The sequence below is a fragment of the Hemicordylus capensis genome, chromosome 1 (assembly GCF_027244095.1).
Source record: "Hemicordylus capensis ecotype Gifberg chromosome 1, rHemCap1.1.pri, whole genome shotgun sequence".
Taxonomy (NCBI): Eukaryota; Metazoa; Chordata; class Lepidosauria; order Squamata; family Cordylidae; genus Hemicordylus; species Hemicordylus capensis.
The window spans coordinates 98,083,018-98,100,193 of record NC_069657.1 but is presented as its reverse complement, the minus strand read 5'-3'; the positions used below and the strand labels follow the sequence as shown (position 1 = coordinate 98,100,193).

Genomic DNA, 17,176 nt, shown 5'->3' with positions numbered 1-17,176 from the left:
TGGCAGCCAGGTTGGTCTCTGGGTCATCTTGGAGAGACCACGTTACTCCTTTACTGATGGAGCTACACTGGCTGCCAACAGGTTTCCAGACAAAATACATAGTGCTTGTATTTGTATAAAGCCCTAAACGGCTTAGGTCCTGGGTATTTAAGAGAGCGTCTTCTTCATTATGAGCCCCACCACTCATTGAGGTCATCTGAGGAGGTCCGTCTCCAGTTACCGTCAACTCGTTTGATGGCTACACAGAGATGGGCCTTCTCGGTTGCTGCCCTGAGATTGTGGAATGTGCTCCCTGCTGAGATACAATCCTCCCTATCTCTGGCAATTTTAAAAAAAACACCTGAAAACTCATCTTTTCGCCCAAGCTTTCTCAGCTTTCTAAATTTTTTAGGTTTTAATCTCTGGTTTATTTTTAAACTGTTAAATTGTTTTAAGTTTTTGTATATGTTTTTAACTTGTTTCATGCTATTGTTAACCACCCAGAGACTAAAGTTTGGGGCGGTGTAAAAATCTGATAGATAAATAAATAAATAATAAAACTATACATGGATGTGGAACATGTTTGCCATCAATATACAAAAGGATAATGCCATCTGTTGGCTATTGATATAAATGAAGCCCGCATATGATTCAAGGTTATTTCTCATTATTAATTTGCTTCTTACTTGTCTTCCATGACTCTACTGAACTGCTATACTGCAGAGGGTTACACCTGTAGTAAGCGATCCATTTATCCTGGCAATGTTCTGCTAACCCCAATTCAAATAGGTTACAAACCAAGTATTTTAAATCATTCCACTGACAACAGCCAAGGATAGAAGAACAAAGCATTCAAGTTTTATTTTAAAGCATTGCTGGGAGAGGGAGGACTTCACTAAGAAGAAATGTAAGAGGGAACTCACAAAAGATCAAGAATTTGATGTTTAGAATCTAAATTAAGACATCATTTGATTCCTCATTGCTTAATTTCGAATAACTTCTACCCTCTGGTTGGATAATGGATCAAAACACGGATTAGACTCCCAGGTTTTCTGCTAAGCATGTACTGAAAGATTAGAAAACTGCACTTTTTCTCTACACAGATTGCAGTTGGTTGATTACTCTCTAAACATGCTGATCTGTATGAATAATTCTGGAAAGGAGTATATTTCTAAAGTCCCAAAATGACACTCACAGCACCCAAGAGTCAGATCTAGTACACCAGAATTCTGTACATTTAGTGGGGTAATTCCCTTCCTCCCCCATGTTTAAGCACTAGCTTCCCTTCCACACCACAACAAAGAGGGCCTTTTAAGCTCTTTCCCCCAAAAAACTGGCCTATCATACAGTGTGGGGAGATAGTATTAGAGGGAGGGGATGAAAAAAACTCAAATGCATGTACATGAAGGGATTTTATATCCCGGTAGTATTTTCAAATATAAAATAATCTTGAATAGATTACAAAGCTATAAAATAAGGATCTCTATAGAAAATAGTAAAGTGTCATGTTTAAACACGAAACATGAACCACTCTATCTTGGGGACAAAATATTTAGGGTTTATGATCACAAAGCTGCACTTGTGCTTTAAAAATTTCCCAAACGCCTCTATGGGGTATCTGTGCAACTAACATGCTTATGTAAACTTATTGAAACATAATTATTATTTCTATTAGGAATAGTAGAGTTTGAAATTTGCTGTAGATTTAAGTATACATATTATTGTAGCAATCCTTAAATTGGAGAGTTTTCCAAGATTGTGAAAGAGCATATTGATAGGCAATATGTTACTGCTGTTGCCAGGGTTTCCTTTATAAAAAAGATATTAATTTCCCCAAGCCAATAGCTGCTTTCAGATCCTGCTAGTGTCTTCTGTGTTATAAAAAGGTGTCACATTCTGAAAAATGCAAAGTGCAAAGGAAAGTCTTAAGCTATTAACTAAAACCATCCTGAAAACAGTGGCTATCCTTTATAAAACATAGTAAACCAGAGTTAAGTGAGTTAAACCAGAAAAAAGCATGTCTAAAATTACTCTTTGAAAAATGGCATATACTGTTGAGATCTATTTAGAAGGGTAAGTTTAGCTGGCAGATCTAGTACAAGCAAGACATACCAAAAACCAACATTTGCCTATATTTTCAAGTTGACTGATACACACTAGATAACTACGGTTACACACACACACACACACACACACACACACACACACACCCCACAAAAATTAATGATCGTATCAGTCACAGGCAATATAGTAGAAATATTTTTCCCAAACTATGCAATTTCCTACAATTTTGAGCATAAAACATGGGGGGGGGGGGGGGAGGGATATCACCAAATCCTCATTTTTTAAATTTACTGTAACTTGACACGAAGATTTTACTTCTAAGCACAGCTACTTGGAAATAAATCCCACTTAAATGTGTGGAACACATTCTGAGTAAACATTTTGGTAATGAGCTGTACATTAACAATAACGTATGGAACACAAGCTGAAGTGTGATGCACCAAACGTTTCATTTTCATAGCATCTTTCTACATTTAGGCACCGGTAGTCACATTAACAAATATATATATATATACACGCAGAGAAAGAACATTATATTGTTCAATGTTACACAGTACCTCCAAAATGAACTTTTTTCTTGAATCTTGCATTTTCAGCCATGATTTCTAGCCTAGATGTAACCATCTCAGTTGTATTTGCTGTGTTTTTGCATCCCCATCAAAATACAAAACATAGTTCCCAGTTTTCAAGTTACTTGATTTGAGTTTCTCAGCCCTATTGTGAAAGCACAGTTCTTGAAAATAAAGGAAGGTTCTTTTGAAAAGAAGGTGGGGAAAGGCTTCAAACTTCTAAATCCATAATGGTGCTGAATGTGATAAGAACTTTCAGAGATCAAAACATCAGAATAAATCAAGAAATTAGTTATTTCATATAAGTTGTAGTCTCAGCAATAGAGTCCATATCGTTCCAGTTTCACATTGTACTATCAGATTTCCCCCCTCTTTTAGTAAAGGTTTCCATGGAAATGCATCAGTCACTAATCTAAATAAGAGCGGGTGAAGGACGCCTGAAAACCTAGAGCAATTACGCATGCCATTAGAGAGGAAAAAGAATGATTCAGCCCAGCTGTACCACGTTACTAATAGCTATCGTTGCTACATTTTGGTTGTTCCATGCCAAACAAAATCTGCTCAAGCAGCTTTGAAAACCCACTCTGCTTGCCCTGTCTCTAACACGCCCATAATAAAAATAACCTTGATGAGTGCATGCTAGGAGTTAAAACACTTCAGATGCAAATCCTCTCTCCTCCCACAAATGCCAAATATGCTTGTTTTGTCATGGCTTTTACACTATATGTGAATTTCCTCCTCTGAAAGAGGAGGTTAGTTTTAATCCACTAGTACTATAAGAAAAGAAATGTTTGCTTCTTTGAACTACATTAAAAGAGCTCTTAGCTCCAATATACATCGATTTAAAGATACAAGCTGAACAGCATGATTGGAAGGAAGCTTGCATAAGAGTATCTCTGCCCCTTCCTCCCAATTGCAATCCCCTCTTTTTCCAAAAACTCTCATCTAAGGCTCGGGGAACTGTAAGAACGAGTGACTTCAATTACCCTCACATACACTGGGCTAATTCACATGAAGGTATTGGTAGAGAGGCCAAATTTCTAGACATGCTAAATGACTGTGCCTTGGAACAGTGGGTCATGGAACCAACCAGAGAAAAGGCGACCTTGGACCCCAGGACCTAGTGTAGGATGTCAGAGTTGTAGAACCATTGAGGAACAATGACCATAGTGTGATCCAATTCAGCTTATATGTGAATGGAGTATTGCCAAGGAAGTCTGATACAGATGCACTGGACTTCAGATAAGGACACTTCTAAAAAATGAGGGGACTGGTAAAAAGGAAGCTGAGAGAGAAGGTCAGGAGGCTCAAATCACTCCAGAACGCATGGAACTTATTTAAAACTACAATCATAGACGCTCAGTTGGAATGCATACCAAGGAGGAGGAAAGGTACCACCAAGTTCAGGACACCAGCATGCCTAACAAGTAGAGTCTACAGTTATAAAAGGGGGAAAGACTTCCTTCAAAAAATGGAAGCCCAAATGAAGAGAACAGAAAGGAACATAAACTCCGGCAAAAGAAATGTAAGGAGGCAAAAGGAGAACTGAAAAAGAGAGTCTGAGGAACATATAGCTAGAAGTGTCAAAGGAATTAATAAAAACATCTTTAAATATATGAGAAACAGAAAAACTGCCAGAGAGGCATGATGAGGATGTGAAAGAGATTATTAAGAAGGATAAGGAGATTAGAGAAGCTGAATGGGTTCTTTGCATCTGTGTTCACGGCAGAGGATACTGACCACATACTCATTCCAGAATTGAGCTTCTCCAGCTTGGAAGCTAAAGAACTGGGCCAATTTGGGGTGACGAGAGAGGATGTTCTAAACTGTCTTGAAAAACTAACAAATTGTTCTAGTGAAAACTAATCTGCTTACTTTCCTTTCACTATGCCTACAACTGGACTAAATTTGGTCCAAATCCAGTACACAAGTTAGCCCACTTGTGCCTCAAATGTTCACTCGCCCGCCATCTTGGATCAAGATGGATGACATCATTACAAACTACACCAGTGAGGTATCCCTCTGTGTCACTCACTACAACTGACACCAAATTATTTAGGGTAGTTAAATCCAAAACTGATTGTGAGGAGCTCCAAAAGGATCTTTCCAAACACCGGGGATGGGCTACAAAATGGCAAATGTGGTTCAGTGTTGACAAGTATAAAGTGATGCATATTGGGGTAAAGAATCCCAGCTTCACATATATGCTGATGGAATCTGAGCTGTTAGTGACTGACCAGGAGAGGGATCTTGGGGTCATGTTGGAAAGCTTGCTCAAAGTGTCAACTCAGTGTGTGGCAGCTGTGAAATAGGCCAACTCCATGCTTGGAATAATTAGGAAGGGAATTGGAAATAAAACTGCTAATATTATAATGCCATACCAAACTATGATCACCATACCTTAAGAAGGACATTGTAGAACTGGAAAAGGTGCAGAAGAGGATAACCAAGATGATCAGGGGGCTAGAGCACCTTCCTTATGAGGCAAGGCTACAACACCTGGGGCTTTTTAGTTTAGAAAAAAGATGAATGATGCATGACTGATCTACAAAATCATGCATGGTGTGGAAAACGTTGATAGAAATTTTCTTCCCTCTCACATAACACTAGAACTAGGGGTCATCCCATGAAACTGATTGCCAGGAAGTTTAGGACTGACAAAAGGAAGTACTTTTTCACACAACACATAATTGACCTCTGGAATTCTCTGCCACAAGATGTGGTGACAGTCACCAACCTGGATGGCTTTAAGAGGGGTTTAGACAAATTCATGGAGGACAGGTCTATCACTGGCTACTAGTCTGAGGGCTATAGGCTACCTCCTATCTCAGAGGCAAGATGTCTCTCAATACCAGTTGCGGGGGAGTAACGGCAGGAGAGAGGGCATGCCCTCAGCTCTTGCCTGTGGGCTTTCCAGAGGCATCTGGTGGGTCACTGTGCGAAACAGGATGCTGGACTAGATGGGCCTTGGGACTGATCCAGCAGGGCTATTCTTATGTTCTTTACTGTATCATATTTGATTCAAATTGGTTAGGTAGTCCACAGGTTAGCCCTCTTACATATTAAATGGTCACTTGCCTGCCATCTTGGATTAGGGTGGATGTCATCATTATAAACTACACCATTAAGTTGACCCAACATGTTACTTACTACAACGGTACCAGATTTTGTTCAAATCAGTTAGACTGTCCACAGATTAGCACACTTATGCCTCAATAGTTCACACGTCTGCCATCTTGAATCAGGGTAGAAGATATCATCAAACTACGCCACTGAGGCATCCCTATGTGTCCCTACAGCAAATTAGTTTCAAATTGGTTGGACCAGGCCTGCTCAACTTAGGCCCCCCAGCTGTTTTTGAACTACCATACTCTCCAGGCACAGTGGCAAATAGCCAGGGATTATGGGAATTGTAGGCCAACATCTGCAGGAGGGCCGAAATTGAGCAGCCCTGGGTTAGACGGTCCACAATTTAGCTCACTTGCGCATCAAATGTTTACACGTCCATCATCTTGAATTGGGATGGATGACATCACAAACTATGCCATATAGGTGTCCCTATGTGTCTCTACAACTTCACCTGATTTGGTTCATATTGACCCAGGCACTGTAAATTTGATAGCAGGGTACACACACACAGACAGACATATACACAGACAGACAGACAGACACACACACGGACGGAATGCCAGGTAATCTCATTAGCCCACTGCAAAGTAGGTTAAAAATTAACAAATCACCATAGCCAGATGGCATCCACCCAAATGTTCTGAAGAAACTCAAATGTGAAACTGCTGATCTACTAGCAAAAAATATGTAACTTGTTCCTATAGTCATGCTCTATACAGAGGACTGGAAAGTAGCTCATGTAACTCCAATTTTCAAAAGGGAATCTAGGGGGGATCTGGAAAACTACAGGCCAATTAGCTTAACTTCGGCACCGGGTAAATTGATGGAAAGCATACTGAAGGACAAAATTGTTAAACTTATAGAACAGGCCTTGATGAAGGAGAATCAGCATGGTTTCTGCAAGGGCAAGTCTTGCCTCACCAACCCTTTGGAGTTCTTATCAACAGGCACGTGGATAAATGTGATCCAATTGACATAGTATACTTAGGCTTCCAAAAAGCTTTTGACAGAGTTCCCCACCAAAGGCTCTTGAGAAAACTTAGCAGTAATGGGATAAGGAGACAGGTTCATGTGTATATTGGCAACTGGTTGAAGGGCTGCTTGTTTTTGCTAGCTATTGAGGTTTACATCTGAGTAATTAGTTGCAGAGCTTGGTGAATGCACAGGGCAGGGTGAGAACCAGAAGTGGGGTTTAATTTTGTGTAAGCACAGCCTTCAGAGCTTAGTGGAAGTCTCCAAGATCTCTAGCTGCTTAGCTGGAAGTAAATCCTGCTTGAAACTACTTTTCAATGAAGTCTGTCTATGACCATAACTTTAAATATATGTTTAACATTTTCTCTCTGTGGAAATCGATGGATTGGATTTTATAGGTTTTAATTTTTAGCTAACCCTTCAAATCCAAGTCCCCACCCCCAGCAACCTGATCTGCTCTTTGTTTACAAAGAGTTTACAAGAGTGAACTTTGTAAACTTTACTCTTTGTTTACAAGAGTAAGTCCCACTGAATGCAATACTTACTCCTAACTCTCCCAATTTCCTCTCTACCACAGCACAACAAGGAGGCACAGTCCTTCTCCCTCTGAGGCAGCTAACAGCGCCTGAGAAGAATGGACGCCCAGGAGGAGGCAGAGGCTTTCAGGACTCAGGGGTAAGGCAAGGAGGAGTGCTGGCTCTGAAGGGCTGCAGCAGCAGCTGCTCTCAGAGCAACTCGTGTGGCTCCTGTTCTTTTGATCGCAGCTGGCTGACCCAGCGAGGATTCCTGGTATGTGCATTTACGGTGACCCCACCCCATCACCCCCCACTTTCTAAACACAAAGAACTTGGGGGGAAACCTCACCTTGGATTCAGGTAAATACAGTACCCATTATCACGATATACCCAAACAAACAGTACAGTCAATCACCATGGCAACCGTTAACACACTATACTAACCATGAACAAAAGCCATGAAATCAAATAAATCTAGTTAAAAACCTAAACAGAAATTTTCCCCATCACAGGAAAAGGGAACCTAACTTTTTAAAAAAGGTCTTTTGAATTGTCTGAAGGCACAAGTAAATCTCTTGCAACCACTGAGAAAGCTGTCTGTCTAGTGCTCATCTGCCATACTTCAAATTGCAAGGGCAGCTGATACAGTCTTTTCTGGAAGATCTAGATAAGCATGGGGGAAAGATTCCCCCATTTTTAAACTCCTTTAAAAATTCAGGGCCCAGTCAGATTAGGGCTTTAAGAGGTAAAAGCTAGAGCTGTGTGTCAAATTTTTACTCACAAAAAGTTTGGGCAGTACCCGGGGGGGGGGGGGGTAGGGGACTGAAACATCCAAGTGCACCATTTGGGTACAAGAGCTTTTTGTGTGGCTCTTCGTAGTCACTTTGTTCCCACACCTGTTGATTCTGCAGCACCATTTTCTTCTGTAATCAGCTGGGATCAAGGATCATACATTACATCATACAAGGGTCACAGAATACTGGCTTTCCAGACAACAAGAGGTGCCCAGTGATGAGCTCTAAAGCAGTCACCATGTTGCAATGGCTGAATTTAATTGTACTGAAATAATAAATTCAGTTGGAATGCAAAAGCCTGAAAGATTTCTGGGATCAGCCAATGTTTGTTGTTTTTTTAAAAAGATAATACATAATATGCAGTGTAAACATATTTCTTTCAAAATATAGGGCAAATGCATTTGCACTGTGATCTGGATAATACTATTTGCAACATATCCTAATTTTAGAATGGGATCAAGTGGTAAATGTCAAGGTTTTAGTAGCAGTCATATATGAGGTCATTACTGCTTGAAGCAAAAGAAGCAACTCATGCTAAGTTGTCTTAGAAGCAGCATTACATGCATGATTCAAATAAAAAGAGCAACATTACTGATACAATTTTTGGTTCTTTTTTGCATGTGCTTAATACAAGTTATGAATAATATTGGTACAAATCAATATTACTTATCACTGAGTGAGAGTATAAACCCCCATGGAACTAACAGAGATCCAAACTGAACCTGAGTAGTAACAGAGCCCACCTGTTGGGGTCTGGTGACCAATTCAGAATAAAAGTTTTAACAAACAAAACTGAGGGAACGCTCTCATTAGTTCCTACCAAAATGAAGCCTGAACATAAAGCCTAGCATCTGAGATTATTTTTATACATTGGGTTTCTATATGCTTCTGAACCCATTTACATGCATGTGCATTAGAGACACCTGCATTAGAGACATCTGCATGTGCATTAGAGACACCTGATTTGTCATTCCAACCACTTGAAGATTTAGAGGTGGGTCTTACAATCAGTGAGACCTGCCTCAAGAGGGTTAGTGGGGAGAGCGGGCTTAGCCCGCTCTCCCAGCAGACTAGCAGGGAGGCAGGCCTGGGGGGCCGGATTGGCCGCCCACACGACTGCTGGCTCCGTTATGGAGCCGGCAGGGGCTGAGGGGATCGGGGGCTGTGCGGCCCTTGGAAGCTCCAGCATGCCCTGCGCAAGTGCGCAGGGCATACTGGGGAGATTCCCGGAGCCGGAAGGCTGCTTTTAAGTCTCCCAGTCGGGGGTGTACTCATGAGTTGCCTCAGCATGGACCCGTGCTGCAGCAACACACAATGGAAAAACTCAGGTTAGCAGAGCGCTCACTCCGCTAACTTCGGCTAAGGGGAGGGGCATTCTAGCGGGTTACCCGCTTTGGTGAGACCGGGCTTGGCTGCGAGCCCAGTGGTTCTCATGGTCATACAAAATTGGGCTAGGCTCCCTTAGCCCGATTTTGTATGACCCTGAGAATAGCCTCGTAGTTTCCAGAAACTCTGAGAGAGAGAGCAGGGAGAGCTGAATTCTGAAGACAATTTTAGCAACTCACAAGTTCAGCTAATCAGTTGAAAAAACATTGAACAGGGCATCCCCAAAAGGCAAAAACAGGGACAGTAATTTACCTAGGACAGGTTTCAATAAACAGGGACCATTTGAACCAATGTGATAAATGCAAATGCATGGAACTGAGCCCAGATGTAGATTAAAAGAAAAACAACTCTGGGAGAGGGGGTATTTAGAGCAGAGAAGTGGCTAGGGAGAAGGCACTTAACCCACCAGTTTTCTGATCCAAATTTGTTTCCTAGTGGCTTTCCCCTCTGCAAGCTCCAAAACAGGGGTGAAGACAAGGGAAAGCTTGAGGAGCAACTCTTCACTTAATCCCCCCTCGGAGGGGGGTTAGACGAAAGATGCTTTGGGGGGCAGATATGGGTTATTAGGTTTGGCAGGAGGCAAGCTCAGTAAAATAAGGTGGAAACCCGAATGCTTGCAGGGGGTGGGGACTCAAAAGAATATCTGCTGGGTGTTTTCCAGATTATGAGCTTTGCACCGGTAAAAGTGTTGCAAGGTGCGACGGTATGAGGCAACGGCTTCAAACCGTGAGTACAGCATTTCCCAATGCATCGTGACAGGGTTGTGTCCCTTCATGTTGCCCTCCACTGCAATGGGTTTTCCAGGCAAGGGATGTCCATATTCTACCTAAAATGCATTCTCTGCCCACTACTCCTGCTCCATTTTGGACCAATTGGGTCGTGGAGGGGGCGGGGGGATGATGTGATGATCTTTTTTTTTTTAAGTGAAGTTTTGGGGGTGGCAGCGTTCCTCCCTGCCGCCCCTGCCCCCGTCGTTGCCTGGAAGTTGTGTAAAATACCAGCACGCATGCGCCCGTTGCGGCGCATGTGCGCCCATCGCTGCTGTGCACGCGCCACACATGTCACACGTACGCTGCTCCCCCCCGGGCCGGATCCCCCCCCCAGTGCCGGACCACGCCTACGTGGTTCCGTGCACACCACTATCCGCCTTTGCTTGCAGTAAGCTCAAAAGAGCCACCGCCTGACATTCTCCTTGAGTCCTGGAGAGGCAGGAGGTGGGGGAGCACTCCAGTGGGCAGTGAGGAGGGGTGACTGCCTGCCCACTCACTGCTCCCCTTTGCACAATGAAAAATAAGAAAAAATAGGAAATAAAAGATGAAAATAAAATTGAAGTGGGAAGGGGCAATATGGACCGATCACCACCCCCCAAAGAATGAGCTGTCCACACCATGCCATCTCACCGCAGAAACATCATTGCAACCCTCCTACAATGGAAAAATACTGCTACTTTCCAGCAACACTGGTGCAATGTTGCACTGCTGCAAAACAGCAATAAAACCCAAAAGAGGGCATCAGAAATATGGATGGCACCTTACTGACAGTGATGTTGGAACACATACATTATGTAAGCACATGTAGTGGACGTTGTGAAACTGTTGCAGCGTGTAATCGGGAAACCACCCTGGGACAAACTATAGCCCAGTTAAGATGCAATGCTAAATTATTGTATAGCACTACATGAACAAGCCTAAGAGGGCAGTGGAGTCATGCATTTTCCCCTCCCCCTCATGTCATGTGTCACAGTAAAAGCTTCTGTTTTCTTTTTTAAAACCACAGTCCTTTTATGCATAAACTTGGAGAATTGTGGCCTGTTAACTATAGTCCAAACAAACCATTTGTTCTTAAGGAGAAAAAAGCAGCATTCATTCTCCTCTTCTCCCACATGAGAGAGGGAAGGGCATGGGAAAGCCTGCAACCTCCTATTACTCCCTGAGGCTTGTTCATGGTCTAGCATTACGTCTTAGTCAGGTCTGTATTTAATCTTCCCGCATATTCAGCAGGCTCTTCTATCCAAGGTGTAAAACTAGGATTAGGATATAAGGTCTTTAGGATATTAACCTTTTTCTTAATACTTTTAGTTCTATCTGAAAATAAATCTAAATCTGTGATTATCTACATAAATCATAAAGGAAGGAAAGGAAAGGTTGTGTCATCGAGTCAGTGTCGACTCCTGGCGACCACAGAGCCATGTGGTTTTCTTTGGTAGAATACAGGAGGGGGTTACCATGGCCATCTCCTGCAGAGTATGAGATGATGCCTTTCAGCATCTCCCTATATCGCTGCTGCCCGATATAGGAGTTTCCCATATTCTGGGAAACACACCAGTGGGGATTCGAACCAACAGCCTCCTGCTCTCAAGGCACTGCTTGCTTCCCTGCTGCTTCATCAGGTGGCTTAATAAATCATAGCACTCCAAAAAATCCTTTCACCTCAGTTTGAATGTTAGTAAGGTTACAGACATGATCATAATTCTCCAGGAACAATGTTGTCAAACTTAATTATTTTCTGTTTCAACCTAATTAAACTTCTGAACACCTCCATTATAGTCAGTCATAGTCAAGTTCCTTCAACCAGAAAGCAGTGCTTGGGCATTTGATTCCTTCCACACTTTAGCAATCCTTAGTTTTGCTGTAACCAAAATGTATTGGTTAGAGTTGCAATCTTACTTTCTGTCTCACAATGTTTGTCCATTATGTTTGTGATGTAGCCAGATTTGAGAGGTATACTCGTTGGTCACATGGGCCGTAACCCAGAATCTGGGTTTTAAAAAGCCAAACTGGCAACCCATCTTCACCCTAGCCCCATAATCTTTAATCTTGGACAACAACAAATATTTATATACCACTTTTCAACAAAAGTCTCCAAAGAGGTTTAAATAGAGAAATAATAAATAAACAAGATGGATCCTTGTCCCCAAAGAGCTCACAATCTAAAAAGAAATGCAAGACAGACACCAGCATACAGTCCTGCTAAATAAAGAGTATCACCATGTTAAAAAGGTGCCTCTTTGCCGAGTTAGCAGGGCAGTACTACTACAATATAGGACAATACTACTACATACATATGTGTGAACAAACGTGCATGCACGCACACATACACACAGAGCTATGCCACCATATGTATACAGTTTTCTAGCAAAATCCCTCTTCTGATCTAGTAATTTTTCTCTATTGCTCCAGACCATAATGCCATATTAAGAAACATTTTATAATACGCTTCTTTTAGTGCAATCACTTATGCAAATCCATTTAATAATATAAAAATATTTCCACATGAATTGGAACTGATCTAGCAAAGTGTGCCAGATTGATTATGAAACCTTTATTGGCTTTGAACCAGAATCAAAACTAACATCAATCACAGCTGAATCCAAACTCTTTGTGTGATTTGACCCTTTGCCTTTGAGGATTACCTTTAAACAAAAGTGCCAAGTTTTTGTACAATGTGAACAAAAATGTTATGCTTAAGATAATTATCCAAAAACCTTTCAAGTGGCATAAAGATTTGTATAATTTTTTAAAATCTTGATTAATGTAAAAACTTTTTCTAAAGACTGAGAAAACGAAGAGGGAAGAGGGCAGTTCTAAGAGAGTATTCAGGCAGGGGAGAAAGGACAATGTCATTGGGGATAGGAGCTATAAAGAAAGCCACTACACCCTGACCATTAAAGATATGGGCTTACATACTGTGCCATGCCCCACTGATCCATGAGCAGGAAGCTCACACTGTTTCTGTCCATCTCGAAGCCCCGTCCTTGCTGCTACTGAGTGGAGAAAGGCTCTGCGGTGCTTAAGAACTGTGTCAGTGCTCTAGTGACACTTCTTCTATTAGGAATGATGGGGAAATTTTCATTAGAGTGCTGACACAATTCTTTGGTGCTACAGAGCCTCTCCATGCTCAGTAAAAGCATAGATGATGTTTGGAGATGGATGGAACCAGGCAGTGTTCCCTCTAAGGCGTGCACACGTGCCTGCACTCACAAGTTTTTTTATGTCCGCTCAGTTAATTTTAGATCCCACTCAGGTTGAATCAGGAAGGCCCCATTCTGAATGCTAGTGAGAACACACTGCCTTGATACTCCTGCCCAGAACAAAACTCATTCCGCATACAGATGAAAACAATTAGAGCGAACACTGGAACCAGGGTGCACGCCCCACTCTTGGATCAGCAGCACAATGTCCAAATGTCCAAGTAGGGAATAAAGAAGAGAAGACAGACCACTTGTGTCAGGAAGGTGATCTGACTCAAACATGTCAAAATATAGAGTAATGTCCCCTATTTAAATATATAAGTGTTCACCAGCATAGTGCTCTGCTGACCTCCACTTTTCACTCTTCTCCAATATGTGGCCCAGAACACACAAACTGAATGTAGTTTAACTATAAATATTCACTGAACAGATTAAGTAATGTGTTTGGGAAAGCAAAAGTCAAGTTAACAGTTAAGAAAAGTGTCCACATATCTTCATCAGAATATAGATTCTCTGCTCTATAAAAAGGAAATTCCAGGCTGCAATTCTGAATAGCTAGCTGATACAGTTATTAAACCTACATTGGTTCCTCACTCCCCCACAACTCCCCCACATGTGGAAAAATCAACACATTCTAATGAGCGGTGTAAATATTAAAGGATACTTGCTATTGTACCAGCCATCTCATCCTGTGGATGGAGTTATGTAAACAGGGAAGATGACAATAAAAACTGAGCTCAAGGCCAATATAAATTGCACACATTTAACTATACACAAATTATGGATGATAGTGTTGCAAAATCATCATAAAGAAGAGGTGAAAGGGAAAAAGAATTGTGGGAGGAAATCCCAAACCTATTGCTGGCCAAGGAACATGAAATAAAATGATTACTCTTAACTATAGAAACCACTTTGTAAAAGTAACATGTGAAAGTTGAACAGAAACTTTCCTGGCATTAGAATGCAAGTGTTCACACTTCAAGATGCTTTTCCTTTCCAAAAGGTCTGGCACAAATTTACACATAAACTAAAGATGCAGGCTCTGTATTGGTTATCTGTACTCTTTACCTCCCACATTTCCATAGCTAAGCCAAGCTTAATGATAATTTACACTGGTGTAAGCCTGCAAATTTCAGTTGGACTACACCAGTTTAAGTGATCACTGAATCATTCTATCACCTAGTATAATTATTTTCACTACCATCTGCTTTCCATGACATGAGTGCTCACGTATTATCTAATGAAATCCTTGTAAGATCCATTATTTATTTCAGAATTTTAAAAGCCAACAGGTTTATCCAGAAAGCTTCTGCATAAGAAAGAACACAGCTACTGGAAAATTATTGTATTGTATAAATTATTATATTGTTTTAACTTTTATATGTGTTATATGTTGAACTGTTTTAACTTTTATATGTGTTTTAATTGTTGTTAGCTGCCCAGAGACTTAAGTTTGGGCAGGGTATAAATTTAATAAATAAATAGATAAATAAATAAAATGGAGCAAAATAAATTAGTGTCCAATAATGCATTAATGAAATGGGCTTTTTAAACTTAATTAAAATTAAATTTAACTTAATTAAATTTAACTTATTTAAAATTAAGAGGAAATGTGACTTGCAGAGTATACAAATAAAAGTGGTAGAAGACTATTGTATTTATACAATAGTCACAGTTAGGGATTACAGAGACTGATTGAGGGCTTTTGTTTCATTTGCACAATCATTGCTTCTCACCATATCTAATCATAATGTGTGTAGCCTGCCAGTAACTTATAAGATAATCAGTCCAGTCCTTCCTCCAGGCAGGCAGTGAATTTGAGATTTGATAAAAAGCTTCAGGTCAAGGGGTTTGCTAAAAATAATTTAGGGACAGACAAATGTCTACATGGAGGAAAAACAACCCTAAAACTCAGAACTGCCAATGCTAAGGTGTCAGAACATAGTCTCAGATGCAGGGCTGTCCCCAGCAGGGTGTGAGGTTAGGGGTGAATCAGCATGTGTGGGGTGGGGTCTCGCTGCCTCGGCCACTGTCGCTTCCCGCCAGCACACCTTGCGACCGGACTGGCTACCACACCGCCCGGAGCTGAGGCAGGTGTGTGGGCAGCCTTGTGGAGTGGAGCAGGATTCTTGCCACTCGCTAGCTGCCACCGCTCCCCACCAGAGACAAGGCAGGGATGCGGGCAGCCTAGCAGGCTGTTTTGAGTGTTTCAAGCTTGAAACATATTGCCCTTCAAATGAAGGGCATGTATCGAGTCCGGAACAGAACAACCCCATTCCAAGTCGAAACATTTCTAATGTTCCTAGTGCCATTTTGCAGGCTTGTTTTTCCATGTTGACTGATTTTGACAAGGGCCTATGATTGGCTTGCAATCTCCTTGCTTCCCGGTTGGCTTGTTATCATACAAATCAACTTGTCTCAAAAACCCATGGTGTACATGTTCTCTCCTTTGCTTGTTCCATTACTCTGGGTAGATAAAAGAGCATCTCCTTAACCTATAAACTTCTCCTTCACATTCTTCCCAAAACAGGTGGGATGAGAAGAGCACGTGAACACTGTATCCAACAGAGAAGAGGCAAGGAAGAGCAGATACTTGGTGTTTCTAACAAAGTTTTGAGAAAAGGTGAGCAAGAGGCTTAATTTTCTCACCCACCTCCTTTGTACATCAAGATTTCCAGTACTCTCTTCTTTGATACATGTTTCAGTGCCTCCTGTGGACCAAGGCCAAGGAAATATATATATATATATTCCCCTCACCCCTACCCCATGATCTTATTTTGGAGTCAGACATTTTGAAAAAAGGGGCTAAATGGATTTATTGCTAATATGGCTACTATGTTCCCTTTACACAGTAAATATTTTTTTAAACCTAAATGGTGGTGTGAAAAGTTAGATTAAACTCTGAGGCATGCTGATTTTAAATGTGCCTTTTAAAATGGGCTATGCCCACATAGTTTGATCTGCTTGGGAAACATTTTTAAATATCTATATATTTAAAAGCCTTAGGATGTATGTAGCAAATCCCGTGGTACATGGCACATCTCACGAGAGCTGAGAGAGAAAGTTGTCCAGAGGAGAGAGAAGCCATGAAATAGGGCTGAGCAGCGGTTGGAGGGACAGCTGCTGCTGAGGAGGGAGGGTCGAATAGGAGGAGTAGGCGGCGGCAGCGTGTAAATGACATTTACACAATGGAGACAGAGCAACTTTTTTTTTGGCCCACTGAGATAGGGAAGAGTCATAGAAAGCAGCCTGAATGATGGAGAGAGTGGATTCGCAACCAACCTTCCTACTAAACATGTCAATCCAACCTTCATACTTACTACACATCCTATATAATAAAAGGCTAAGTGAGTGGCCGTGGCCTTGGAACGTTGGGGATCTGCGTCCCTGCCTCCCTGGGCTGTTCTGGGCCTGCGCAAAGCGCAGGCCCAGAACAGCCCAAGGGAGACAGGACCGCAGACACCAGTGTCCCAAAGCCACGGGAGGCCATTAGCCAGCAAACACCCGACCTCTCGCCGCGGCCCCACGGGCGCCCATTACGGGCCAATCGCTGCCCGCCCACCCGCTTTGCCAACAAACACCCGACCTCTCGCCGCGGCCCCATGGGCGCCCATTACGGGCCAATCGCTGCCCGCCCGCCCGCCACCACCGTCCCAGACCCACCGGCGGCCATTTCGGCCCAATCCCCAGTCCTCTTTTCAAGCCCCCACGGGTGGCTACTTCAACCCAAATGCTGCCGCTGGCCGCCCGCCCGCCCGCCCGCCCTCCTTCCCGACTCCTGCATCCCCAGTCCTCCTT

At 42.2% G+C, this 17,176-nt stretch overlaps 1 protein-coding gene across 20 annotated transcripts in view; it reads right to left on the bottom strand.

The window, feature by feature from the left end:
• Positions 1 to 17,176, bottom strand: part of SHANK2 (SH3 and multiple ankyrin repeat domains 2) — a 695,900-nt gene that overhangs the window by 323,081 nt on the left and 355,643 nt on the right. The window contains exon 1 of one of the 20 annotated variants that reach the window (XM_053285995.1): positions 2,601 to 3,005. The exons of the other annotated variants lie outside the window; for them this stretch is intronic. Coding sequence (XP_053141970.1) covers positions 2,601 to 2,667 — 67 coding nt within the window. The 5' untranslated portion in view covers positions 2,668 to 3,005. Of the gene's footprint in view, positions 1 to 2,600; positions 3,006 to 17,176 lie in introns of those variants that run through there. 20 annotated transcript variants of the gene reach the window in all.